General features: G+C 41.2%; 1 protein-coding gene across 1 annotated transcript in view; it reads left to right on the top strand.

The window, feature by feature from the left end:
• Positions 1-12,249, top strand: part of CDK6 (cyclin dependent kinase 6) — a 202,160-nt gene extending 189,911 nt beyond the window's left edge. The window contains exons 6-8 of the mRNA XM_081147862.1: positions 2,036-2,086; positions 6,820-6,955; positions 11,484-12,249. Of these exons, the coding sequence (XP_081003988.1) occupies positions 2,036-2,086; positions 6,820-6,955; positions 11,484-11,630 (334 nt within the window). The 3' untranslated portion in view covers positions 11,631-12,249. The remainder of the gene's footprint in view (positions 1-2,035; positions 2,087-6,819; positions 6,956-11,483) is intronic.
• Positions 12,250-12,619: the final 370 nt, after the last annotated feature.

The following is a 12,619-nucleotide window of genomic DNA, read 5'->3' as shown; positions in this document are numbered from 1 at the left end:
GAATCTCCCAGGCATCTGCTGTGAGACCCAGGTTCTCTCCATAAAGTGCTCTTCACGCTGTCCCTAGACTGTCTCACCCCCACCCCACCCCACCCTGAAGCTTAGCTGCCATGACTGACTGACGCAGAGAACATAGTAACCGAAATGAAAGCATCACAGCACAATCATGAAAGCATTCAGGCTTCGGGGCTAGGCAGACTTGGGTTGAATTTTAAGGCTGCAATTTGTTATGTGTCCTTAGGGTAAGTCATGAAATGTCTGTTTCCTCACCTAAAAATAGGGACGATGATAATAATACTGTGTGCTCCGGGAGGTACTGTGAGAATTAAGTGAGAGCACGTCTGGGGAGCACGTGGCACTATGCCACATACATTAGTGCTCTATGAATAATAGCTGTTAAGATCCCATTGTGTGGCTTTTCTAAAACTTACACTTCTTACCTTAATGTCTTTAAGACCTGTCTGGATGTCTTTTGGAACCCAACCCCATAATTCTTTATGAATGTGGCTGCATTAGTGACGTGCAAGTTGCCCGTATGAGTTTGCTGGGGCTGCCATAACAAAACACCACAGACTAGGTGCTTCAGCAACAGAAATGTATTCTCACAATTTTGGAGGCTGGAAGTTCATGACAAGGTGTCAGCAGGTTTGGTTTCTTCTAAGGCCTCTCTCCTTGACTTGCCTTCCTGAAGTGTCCTCACATGGTTATTTCTGTGTGTGCACACATGCCCCTGTTGTCTCCTTGTGTCTCCAAATTTCCTCTTCTTATGAGGACACCAGAAAGATTGGATTAGGGTCCACCCCAACAGCCTCTTTTTGACTCTTTAAAGGCCCTATCTTCAAATACAGTCACATTCTGAGGTACTAGGTGTGGGCTTCCATATATGAATTGGGGGAGAACACAATTCAGCCTATAACATTTCCACAAATCCATTTTCCACTGCATTTGAAAATAACCATTTGGGGAATAATAATAAATAGAAAGTGTGGTTGAAGAATTTTAAGGTGCCTTCTACCTGAAATGCTATGACTTTGCAGGATTCTTTATAGATGACCTATATAGTGAGTTTATTTACTGGGCATACAAAATATTTAAGAGGTCAGGTTTAAAGATTTATAAACTGAAATATAATATTTTTAAAATATGAGCTTTGTTAATAGGCTACAGATATTTTTTAAACACATTATTGCTGAAAAATACCTGTTTATGTCACTCATTGGGCAAAGAGGGAACGTTTACATGTGTACCATAGGTGCATATAAAATATTTTTTAACCCAGCACCTGTTTAGGTAAAGCACTAGGCCAAAGGTTAAGGGCAAACCTAGAGAAGTCCCTGCTCTCAAAGGATATTGATCTACTGGGGGAAATATGCCAGAGGTGTGACCAAGTGAGCTGAACTAAATGCCAGTTAAATATTCAGGGTAGGCAATGGGGGTGGTGTGTTCACAAATGCCTCCCAAGTCCAGAGTTAGGGCTTTGACCTTGAATGCTTATATTCCATAATACTGGGAGGAAGAGAAGTGGTAAAATCAGAGAAATAGACCCAGAGGTAGCTCACTCCAGCATTCAGGACAAGTGGAAGGAGAGAGACTCAAGAGGAAGTACTAGGGTCGCCTAGTGGTGAGGAAAGGGTGCTCTGAGAAGGATCTGGCTAAAACCAGTTTGAAAGAACCCCACACACCTCTGGTTTGAGACCAGGACAGTGATGTGTTCCATCTGTCACAAAGTTAAGTAGAACTTTGAAGCCAGTGCCTGTATGTGATGTTGGCACTACTGTTACAATGACCATGAATAGGGGATAGTCATGATTATAAAACATGGGCATCAGATGCCGCCAGTTATCGGTGAGAGGTCCTTGCCCTAAATGACATCCAAGAATAGCTTTCATTTACCAAAGGGAAGATGTCTCGATCCCTTACTTCTTTCCCACCCTTAGAGAATATTTTGTTTTCTGTTAAACAGTGATAATGACAAGGATGATTGAAATGTAACCTGAGAAAATTGGTCGTTTAATATGTATCTTTATTCTTTTAGGCCTCTTTTTCGTGGAAGTTCAGATGTGGATCAACTAGGAAAGATCTTGGAGTAAGTAATAACTAATTTTACATCAGTGCCTGTAGTGTTAAAACATTTACAGTGACTTTCCTCTGACATTCATATAATGCCTTTATCTCTTGTCTTTCCTACCCAAGCTGCTGCTGCAGACAATATTACTGTTTGTGTGGTGAGTGGGGACATGGTAAACGTGCTGTTTTATGCAGAGCCCATCGTGACAGGTGGCCTGACTGCTCTGCTCTGCAGGCCTGTATGTTGCTCGTATGGATCTTTGCTCTGCTCCTCTTGTTTTGCTTGGCTGAGCTCTGTTCTTTAGTTCAAATGTGTTGTCTGCCTGAGGTCATTTCAGATGCCTCCACCATCAGAGGTGGGGTGCTTGGTGGCCTGGTAACCCATCCTTGCCCACTGGGCTTCCTGTCCCCATTGAGTATCTTTTAGTCATCCAGGTTGGTTTTGTATTGTTTTCCTGGACAAAGAATGGTATACTAAACAATCCATTTTTCTCTGAAGCACTGAAATACAAAATGAGAATCCTAGGCTCTAATCCTATGTCTTTGGCTAAATAACTATGCAGTCTTGAGTAAGTCATTTAACATACCCTAAAAAGATTTTATACAGGGCCTGGTACATAGTCAATGATTTTTAAATGTTAGCTATTGTTATAATTCATTATTAATTGTTTAAGCATTTTGTTCCTCAACTTCTTTACCTGAGAAATGAAAGTTGGGGCTTAAATTTTCTTTAAGTTCCTTTCTTGTGCTCCAGTTCTTTGGTTCCAGGTGTCTGTTACATAGCTCCTCACTGATTTGCAGGTTTCCATTTGTGTCTGCATGTGTGCATGTGAAGATATGGATGCTTTCATGTTTCTAGAATGTAAAAAGGGAGCTTTTCTTCTCACAAAGCATGCAGTATGGCATCCTTTGGGGATTTATACATTTACCAAGTCCCATCAGAATTGGGGTGGAATAGGAAGAAAGTGGGAGTTGTACAACCCAAAATACCCCTGATCATTGGTCTGTGACATTTTATAGGAATCCCGGTGATTTTTTATATTTTTAATCTATAAAACTGGGGAGAAGTACCCTTAAAGAAAAGAATTCTGTTTTAATCCCATCTACTCAAGCATGACTGCTTAAAACAGTTGGAACACGGCTGGAACCTGACTTTGTTCTTTGGGTGACTGAAAGCAGCTCCGATAGACATCTGTTCGTGCCAGTGCCACTGCTAAGTCAGAACCCGGTGGCCTTAAGGCCTGCCTGGGTCCAAGGCAACTGCCACAACTGCTGCTTCTGCTGCTGCTACTGACCACTCTGTACGATGGGTGGGTTCAGGGTAGAACTGGCTTCTGAATGTCAAGTTCTTTGTCATTCAGTGATGAACTCCATCTCCTCTTCTCCATCACTGTTGAATATGCTTTGTGTGTATGTGATCTTGAAGAGGGAACTGGGAAAGTCAGACATACACCAGTGACCCTCCGTGGAAAGGAAAGCGGCTTGCCAGGCAGTGAAGTCCTTCACCTGCTTTCCCTTACGGACACCACCTGGGCGTCTGGTCCACCTCCAGCACTGGCGTCTGCAATCTTGTTAACATTGTTGGTGCCCCTGAGTATACGAAGCCAGCGAGGTGGGCCAGAAGGAACCTTTGATGAGCATGCTTGACTTGCTTCTGAGGGAAAGCCAGCTCCACTTTCAGCAAAGGCCTGAGATCCTAGGTTGCCAGCAGAAAGAAGCCCATAAAGCCCTACATGTTTTGGGCCTTTAGATTTTTCTTCTTGGTTTCTGGCATTGTTTCACTGAAATTATGTACTGTTTCCTCTGAATGCAGTTATTACTTTGGCATAGAGAAAAGGAACAATGCTGCACCCTAGTGTCACTTCTAAAGTACTTGAAAAATTATTTCTGTCCCCACCATCACTGCCATTTATAGGTTTTGTGCTCTGTCATTCTTTCCAGTACAAATGTCAACTTTTAAGGCTTATATTCAGCTGTCCAAATACTGAAATTTGATGCCGGCACTTTTTAATGGACCTATCAGAATTTCACCACACTCACATATGGGCCATAAAAGCACATACTGTATTAAACTGAATTTTTTTTTTTTTTTTTTTTTTAAAGAAAGTTATATTCACATTCTCTTTAAGGGGAAAAAAAATGTTTGTGTTTAGGAAGATTTATACTTTCAAAGAACAACAAGTACTTTGAAAGTGAAACTGAATGCTTTTAGCCTGTGGCATTTTAGAGCATTTTTAAGACCAGAGTCATAGTTAAATAGAAACAAAATATTGGATTTGGAATAAGGAGAACTGGGTTCACTCCAGGCTCTGTGGCTAAACTCTCTCTGTGTTACTCTAGCAGTTCATTTCATCCCTCTAACTCAGTTTCCCCATCTATAAACAGAAATAATAATACCTGACTTACATATCATGGGAGGGTGTTATGGGGATCAGAGGAGGTGATAGATTTGCAAACACCTCTAAAAGTTATTTATATAAACATGTATATAATTATACACCACACATAAACATATACATACAGACACAGTTTTTCGGAGGACTTTTGGCATTCAGCTGCGCATGTTGCCAGATTTAACTCAGTATAAATATATTGAAAGCTGCAAATAAAAAGATTTTAAACTATTAACAAGAGTTGCTGTAACCAATTTCTAGGTAGCTGGTGATGACATGCAAATACATTGACATAAAAATGGCTAAAAAACTAAAAATGAATGAAAGAAAAATTTTTAAGTTCTTTAATAAGCATTTTCCTTTTCTCCCTCTGCCAGTCTCATTCTGCCCAAACACATACACATTTATTTCCTTCAATAATTCAGAAAGAGGTCTGTGTCCTTCCTACTCTTACTCTAGATATTGCTATTAAACACATTCGTATATTGGCTCAAGTTGCCATTTCCTTTCATTTGTCCCAGTAACTATGTCCCTGAGTCTGTCTCCCAGAATGCCTTACAGAGGTAGGATTGTCTTTCCCCGGACACCCAGTGACAGGTGCAGGTAGACATGGCATTTGCTCTCCCCCAGTGAGGTCTAGGACCTGCGCTCTGTGAAGTAAGAGAAGGAGATCAAAGCCCTACAAAGATCCTGTGGCGTTCACCACCACATCTCCCCAAACCTGGAAATCCATTCAGAAGAACGCCCCTTCTGGGCCTTAGTCCCAGCGAGTGCAGGCCAGAAAGACCCTAATGCAGGCAGGCCAGCAGCATCTCTAACTGTCATTTAAATTGTTTGGTCACTATTTGAATAGCCATAGATTCTGTTCACTAAACCATCATTTTTTTAGTTCAGAATTAATCAGTCTATGTGAGACATAAGTTCTTACATCCCCTGATTTTCTTTGTTCAAACCTACTTTTTCCACCTTTATGTAAGCTATAAATAATATCTACATAATGTATATTATGGTGTGTAAGGCCACTGACCTATTAATATTTCTAAAGAACACATTACACATTAATAGAACTCAAACAGTTCATATGTTAGGGTGGTAGGGATGCATTGCCAACACATTTTAGATTAATAACATTTTTCCCTCTTATAATAATGAGTAATGTATTGATATTGACCTGTACTGTGTATCAGACACTGTGTTATGTGCACTTTGTATAAATTGTCACTGATCCTCATAACAGTCATAACTTATTACCATTGTATGAAAATGACACTGAAGTTCATAGAAGTTAAGTAATTTGTCCTTACCTACCCATAAGTGGCAGGTGCAGAATTTTAACCCAGGTCTGCCTGTTTCCAAAGCCTGTGCTATTTTTATATTATCTGATTGCTCTGTCCACATTTCTGATCCCAGAATGATTTTCAGGGAAAACTTAAATGGTATTGTTTTTATTTACTTGTTCACTTTGAAATACCCTAAAATAGTTATGGGATAAAAAATTATATAAATTAAATTTGATATTAAATTATAAAAAGGTGTTTGCATAACACAGGACTAACATACCTTTTAGCCTCTTTTTTTTTTTTTTTTTTTTTTTTGTCTGATTCTAATGTATATAGCTACTGTTTGGGGAATTACTCTTTAACCAAGAGTGCAACCAAACTTACGTGTTAAGAAATCATGTTACATGAGCATCATAAAAGCATGTCAATACCCAAGTGTTTGATCAGAACACCAAAAGCACTCTTGGGCATAAAGGAAAATATTCTATGCCCATGTGGGTCTACTTTGAATATATAGATCCTGCTCTGTCAGTATGTCAGGGCTTATGGGTAATATAACATTTTCCATTTCTTCATTATCTCTTCCATTTACTATCTGCTTCCAGAGTAATCTCTTATCTCTTCCCAGTGAATTTTACAATACTCCTGCGAGATTACCCTCTACCCTTTGATTACCGTATTGAGGCCAGAGAGAAATGAGAATCCTGCCAGTTATTCAAGTGAGGGGCTCCTGGGGCTCTGTGTCTACCATGCCTGTCCCTTAGACTTTACCTTCATCTAGAATTTGGTGGGTGCCCGGCTGGCATGGCTCAGCCATTGAGCATCGACCTAGGATCCAGGAGATCGAGGTTTGATTCCCAGTCAGGGCACATTCCTGGGTTTCAGACTCAATCCCCAGGGCAGGGCATGCACGAGGCAGCTGATCAATGACTCTCTCATTATAGATGTTTCTATCTCTCTCTCCCTCTCCCTTCCTCTCTCTGAAATCAATAAAAATATTTTTTTTAAAATAGAATTTGGTGGAAAAATATCTTTTGCATAGCAGCTAATGCTTATGTTCACGTGTGATTCTTTTGTAGCGTAATTGGACTCCCAGGAGAAGAAGACTGGCCTAGAGATGTTGCCCTTCCCAGGCAGGCTTTTCACTCAAAAACTCCCCAACCTATTGAGAATTTTGTAACAGATATTGATGAACAAGGCAAAGACCTACTTCTGGTAAGTTCAGGCAATGCAGAGTTATCAGCATTGTGCTGATGAGAGACTTTCCCTGTCCTCTCTGGGTGGTGGGGACAGCATCAGTTCAGCATCACAGGCTACAACCTCACAAGGCATGGGCCGCAATCTCTGCAGCTCTCATTTCCACACCTGAAGCAGCTGGTGACTTTTGATTCTGGAATGTTTTCAGTTCCTACAGAAAGAGTCTGATATACATTCATTCAATTCTTCATCTTTGAATGTTCATTTCACTGTAGCTTTTGAAGCCTCTCTACTCATCTAGACATATGCTTGTAATAAGTATTGAATGTGTCATGCACATATAAAATACATCACTGAATATAAGGATGTTGGTGTCCTATTTGAGACTCAAATTGTAATAATGACCTTTTACATAATTCCCTGTACTTGGTGGCCAGAACACAATAGGTACGGGAGTGTACCTACTTGGCTACTCTTGGTGTTTGGAACCCAATAAGTAATGAGTATATCTTTCACCACTAAATTAACAACCTTTGCTCTCTGACCATGAAAGTACTCCTAGACTGGCAGGAGCCAGTGCTCCCAATCTGTCAGTGTATTCGGAATTTCAGATATAGACCTCAGAGTCTATAGTCTTAGTAGAAATGTTGCGCTTCAGCTCTGTGTGGACACGGCCAGTGATTGGCATGTTTGCAGAGCCATGGGTTTTCCAAGTGAAGCTCCACTCCCCCTTCCCCTGATGGTGGCTGCTTTTCTGATGTTTAGGTAATGGTTCTCTCCACTTCCAAGTTATGAATAAGGACATCTATATTTCCTCCCCACTGTTCATTTCTAAGACACTCACGAAGGCCTACATCCTTTGATATAAATTAATTAGAAGGCAGAATATTTACCTAGATAAAGGCTCACAATACATACACACATTTGCTGACTCACCTGCCACTTAGGAACATTTTTCCTTGATTTCAAATAGCACAGACATGTACTTGCATTACCTTAAGAAAAGGGGGTTTGATGGACTGTTTCATGTGGCCTGGAAATGGAAAGCCATTCAGAGCCTAAGTGCTCTGTCTCTGTCTTATGCATCACCTGCTCTTAGCAACAGTGCCGTTTTTCACCTCTTTGCTGCTTTCCAGTTGTACTGCCTACTCCCCTTAACTTTAACTGGTCCCTTGACTGTCAGAACTTCAACTAAGTCATGGGTTCTTTCAGTGCTAACCCCCACTGCTAACATTTGCCCCATCAGTATTTCCACATCAGATTCCTAAAAGGAAGAACCTGACTGGCACACCTTACCTTTTTGACAAGCTGCTGGTCCAGGCAGCTGTGCTGGGAAGGGGTAGGGATCGTGTGGTATAAAATTTGGCCACCATAGGCTTTCCTTCTCAGCAGGAAAGTTGAATGACAGACAATGTCACCTGCTCATTTAGGGTGCCCCACTAGCGGCGGTGGTTTTCAAAGTCAGACAACATGCTCGTGCTACACTGGAAAAGTAGCAGAGACAAAGGAAAGGAACAAAGAAACGTACCAAAGAGAGACAGAAGAAGCGAGTTGAGGAGTAAGACACAGAGCCAGTAACATCAGGACTAGGGGAAGCTTAAGCATAAAGCGTCATATCCACAGGCATTCAGAGAAAGGACAGCCCGAAACCGCACAGCTCAGAACCCTCAGGAGCTGCTCGAGGGACCCAGGCTAGAACTGGAAAGCAGAAGATGGACCACTTGGTGCAAAATAGGCAGCTGAGCCCCCGACAGTACCTGTTGCCTCTATTGAAAATCACTTACTATGGAAGAAAAGTGAAGACTGTTTCAGAAAGTTTGTGTTATTTAAGAAACAGTTAATTTTGCAAAGTTTAGCACATTAAGAGTTATTCATTTTTATCTGGAAAAAAAAGGGTTGACTTTATATAATGCCTCAGTCCTATATGTATGGACATATATACATCAACATTTATAAATGCTCTTACATACGTACGGGGCAAGCGAAAATAGGTTTACAGTTGTGACATTCTTTTGAGTTATAAAGCTATTGAAATCATCATAACCTGCATGTCTTTTTCCATACAAACAACTGTAAACCTACTTTTGTCCACCCCTGTATATAAGACAACTCAGGAGAAGAATTATTTTCAACAACTAAAACCTACACATCTTTATGAGTTTTGTCCCCTTGGTCATGGTTAACTTGGGAGGCTGAATACTTATTCCAAATATGACGCTTTTGCTGAAAAATATGTTAGAGTTCCTGCTGTTTTCAGAGTCTGAGACAGGTTTTTTTTTTTTTTTTTGGTCATTTTATTTAGTCTGCTTTTGCTGCATAACAAATAACCGAAAAAACCTCACTTGCATGTAACAGTGAGCATTTTTTTCTTGCAAATTGGCGGAGACAGCTCTCCTCCTGCCTTCAGGTCAAGTACAGGTCTTTTCCATGTGTCTTATTCTGGGACCCAGGCCAGAGAGGCTTCAGCTCCCCAGAGCATATTTTTCTCATGGTAGAAGGAGGATGTTCCCAGAAGGACAAGCAGAAACATGGGATGCCCCAGAAGGCCTATGCTTGGAAGAAGGGTCACCCTGCTACTTCTGTCCACTTTCCACTGGCCAAAGCTAGTTACTCGGCCTTAGTAGAGGAAAGAATACTCCTATCATGGAGGGAGGGAAGGGAAGAAAAGGAATATATGCTGAAAAATGTTCAGATCCATTGTAGTACTCAACTCTTGAGTAAGTTGTAATTCCAAAAGCCCACTTTATAAGTCAGTATTTTGAGGAAGTAAATTACATTTTCTTGCAGAAACAATATTATTACTTAAGATTTTTTTAATTCTCAAGCCAGCCAGTTGCTCCTTTGGAGTAGAGCAGTAAGAGATCTTAGCCACAGTGTTTCTATAGGACATAACGCATTAAGACTTCTGACTTGAGATTCTCACACACCCCCACATTAGGCTAAGGATTTCTTCCCCTGTCTACCCTCTTTCCAGCTCTAAGCCATCAGTATAACTGTGGGGACAGGGCTTCCTCCCAGATAATCCTCAAGGGACATTTCTCTGTATCTTGAATATATTCCCACAACTTTTTTATTTCTTTTCTATGTTCTGGGGATTAAACTGCCTGCTTCCTTTTCTAGTGCCACTACCTAACTTTCTCCTTCTTAGACTCTGGGAAGAGAGAACTCAGGCTCAAGAATTTTGCCCTGCTTTCCTGTCCTTCTGGAATTCAGCCCTTCCTTGTAAAGCTTTTCTCAAGATGTTTATTGCTATTAGAGACAGTAGAACCATTCAGTGAACAAGCTCCTTCCTCTCCTTGTCCTTCCGCTCTTTGATTTTCAGAAGACGCTATGAGGAGGCTAGCAGCCATGGACTGGTAGGGAGCTCGGGATAAAAAAGATTTCAGGGGACCCAAAAGTTCGCCTGAAATTATATGTAGAATTTTCTATTCGTACATGTTTTTCTAGGTCAGTGGCATTCAGCTGAGCTCCTTAAGAGCAGAAACCCAGATTAAGTGGACGTGGTCTGCATAGCCATGATAATAGTGGTCTGCATAGTCCTTAGATTACATAGAAGACTCAAATTCATAGACATGTTCCGATACCCAGCCCACTTCAGTGGACCCTACATCATGAGGATGGGAAAGCTGGCATAGCTTCCCTGCTACTTGTGAACTCCCAGGGCAGTGCCTGCCACCTGCTAGGCACTCCGGAGGTGTTGGTGGAGGGAGAGGAGGGTGATTTAAAGAAGATTGCCTGGGGTTGGGTTGGGTTGGAAATGGAGCTGAGGTTCGGGAAACTTTTTGGCTAACTGATTACGAATCGATGGTTTGGGAATGGACATTGCTGCCTGGAATAGAGTTGACAGCCTGGAATAGAGTTGAGCGGCTGGACTTGAATCAGTGGATTCCTCATAGGGATGCTGCTAGCCCGAGAAAAGAAGGCATCCCTGCTCTGGTGGGACAGCCCTGGGGTAGGGGGGCATGGCTTGCTAGTACATGGGGATAATTAGGATCTAGGTTTTATCCCTGACTTACTTCCTCCTTAAGAAAGAAAGCCTTTATTTCCTGGCTTGAAATGTGTTTGTTATTTTGTTTTTTGTTTTTGATTTCAGGAATTTGTCAGAAACTGTTCTGGTTTGGATAATAGTTCAGTAATTACCCTTTCCACCTGAACAGTACCCTGCCATTCCCTATACACTAACAAATCTTGGGGAAGCATTCAAAGTTAGGGTGAAGTCTCGGACTATAGCATTAAGTTTGATGGCATTAGAAAAATCACTACCTAAATAAAGTTATATTCATACAATAATAATAATAATAATAATAATATCTTTTAAAGGACCTGGAGTGGGTTGCAGAGAAATTCTGGGTAGTAACAGTCCACAGGCAACCCAAAGGGTGTCACCTTTTCCTGAGGGGCAGTTTGTAGATTAAGCACATATATCAGATGAGTACTGTCTCATCATAGATGCACATAGCTCATGGCAGTGAAGATGTATAACTATATGGGCACATTTTTTAACGGACATGTTTTATGTCAGTCAATTATTTTGTCTTTATTACAGAAGTGCTTGACATTTAATCCAGCCAAAAGAATATCTGCCTACGGCGCCCTGTCTCACCCATACTTCCATGACCTGGAAAGGCGCAAGGAGAACCTGGATTCCCACCTGCCTCCCAGCCAGAACAGCTCAGAGATGAATACAGCCTGAGCTCCCAGCCGCCGCCTTGAGCGGATCCCCTGGAGAACACCGTTGGTGGCTGATGGGTCCCCCTGAGTAAGCCCTGCAGAGCTGTTGAAGATCACTGGCTGGAGACCTTCTAGCTGCCGTCTTCTGGACGGGCTCTGCTTCTCCAAGGAAACGGCCTAGTTTACTGTTTGAAATCAATGCAAGAGTGATTGCAGCTTTATGTTCGTGCATTGTGTGTTTGTCTGTCTGTCTGTTTCAAAAACCTGGAAAAATTCCAGAAGAGAAGCTGCTGACCAATCATGCTGCCATTTCATTTTTCTAACCTTGAATGCTGCCAGTGTAAAGTGAGCAATCCAGGCACAGCTGATTCTGATGTAATCTCAGCAGCTGCCGAGCCTGATTTGGTACTTTTGAGTGAGCATGTGCGAGTGAATGTGTGTGTGATTCTTGATCTCTTCAAGTGTTACTTTCTGTAAACGACGAGAATCATTGAATTTTAGATACTCAAGGTGACCCATCAATAACAGGCATCTGTTGACTGAAGGTTTTTTACCCACCAGAATAGGCTCCCCAAGTTAGAAAGTTGAGCCTATATCCTCAGAGTTTCTCTTCTGGTCAAAAATAGTAAATTTGTTAATAGTAAAAGGTTCATTGTCTAGATGAAGTTTTATACACATAACAAAAGGGGGGGAAAACTCTAGTATCTTTTAAGAAACCTATTTTTTAAAGCACACATTCCATTTACTCTGCAAAAAGCTGAATTGACTCATTCTGAGTCCGTTTTAACCTGTATAATATGCTTTATTGTTTCTTTTGAAAAAATATCCTATAAGCTCTTTCTTACTTGGTATAGATTTAGGCAATGTACCTCAAATAGGTAAAATTGTCCAAAAACGAATAGAGAAAACCTTTATTTCCTGGTTTAAAATGTATTTCCTTTTCGTCGTCGTTGTTTTGTTTTTGATTTTAGGAGTTGGTCGGAAACTGTTCCCTGGTTTGGTTTGGAGAGC

Source organism: Miniopterus schreibersii (genome assembly GCF_964146895.1).
Source record: "Miniopterus schreibersii genome assembly, chromosome: 9".
Lineage (NCBI taxonomy): Eukaryota > Metazoa > Chordata > Mammalia > Chiroptera > Miniopteridae > Miniopterus > Miniopterus schreibersii.
This window is presented reverse-complemented; position numbering and strand designations above follow the sequence as displayed.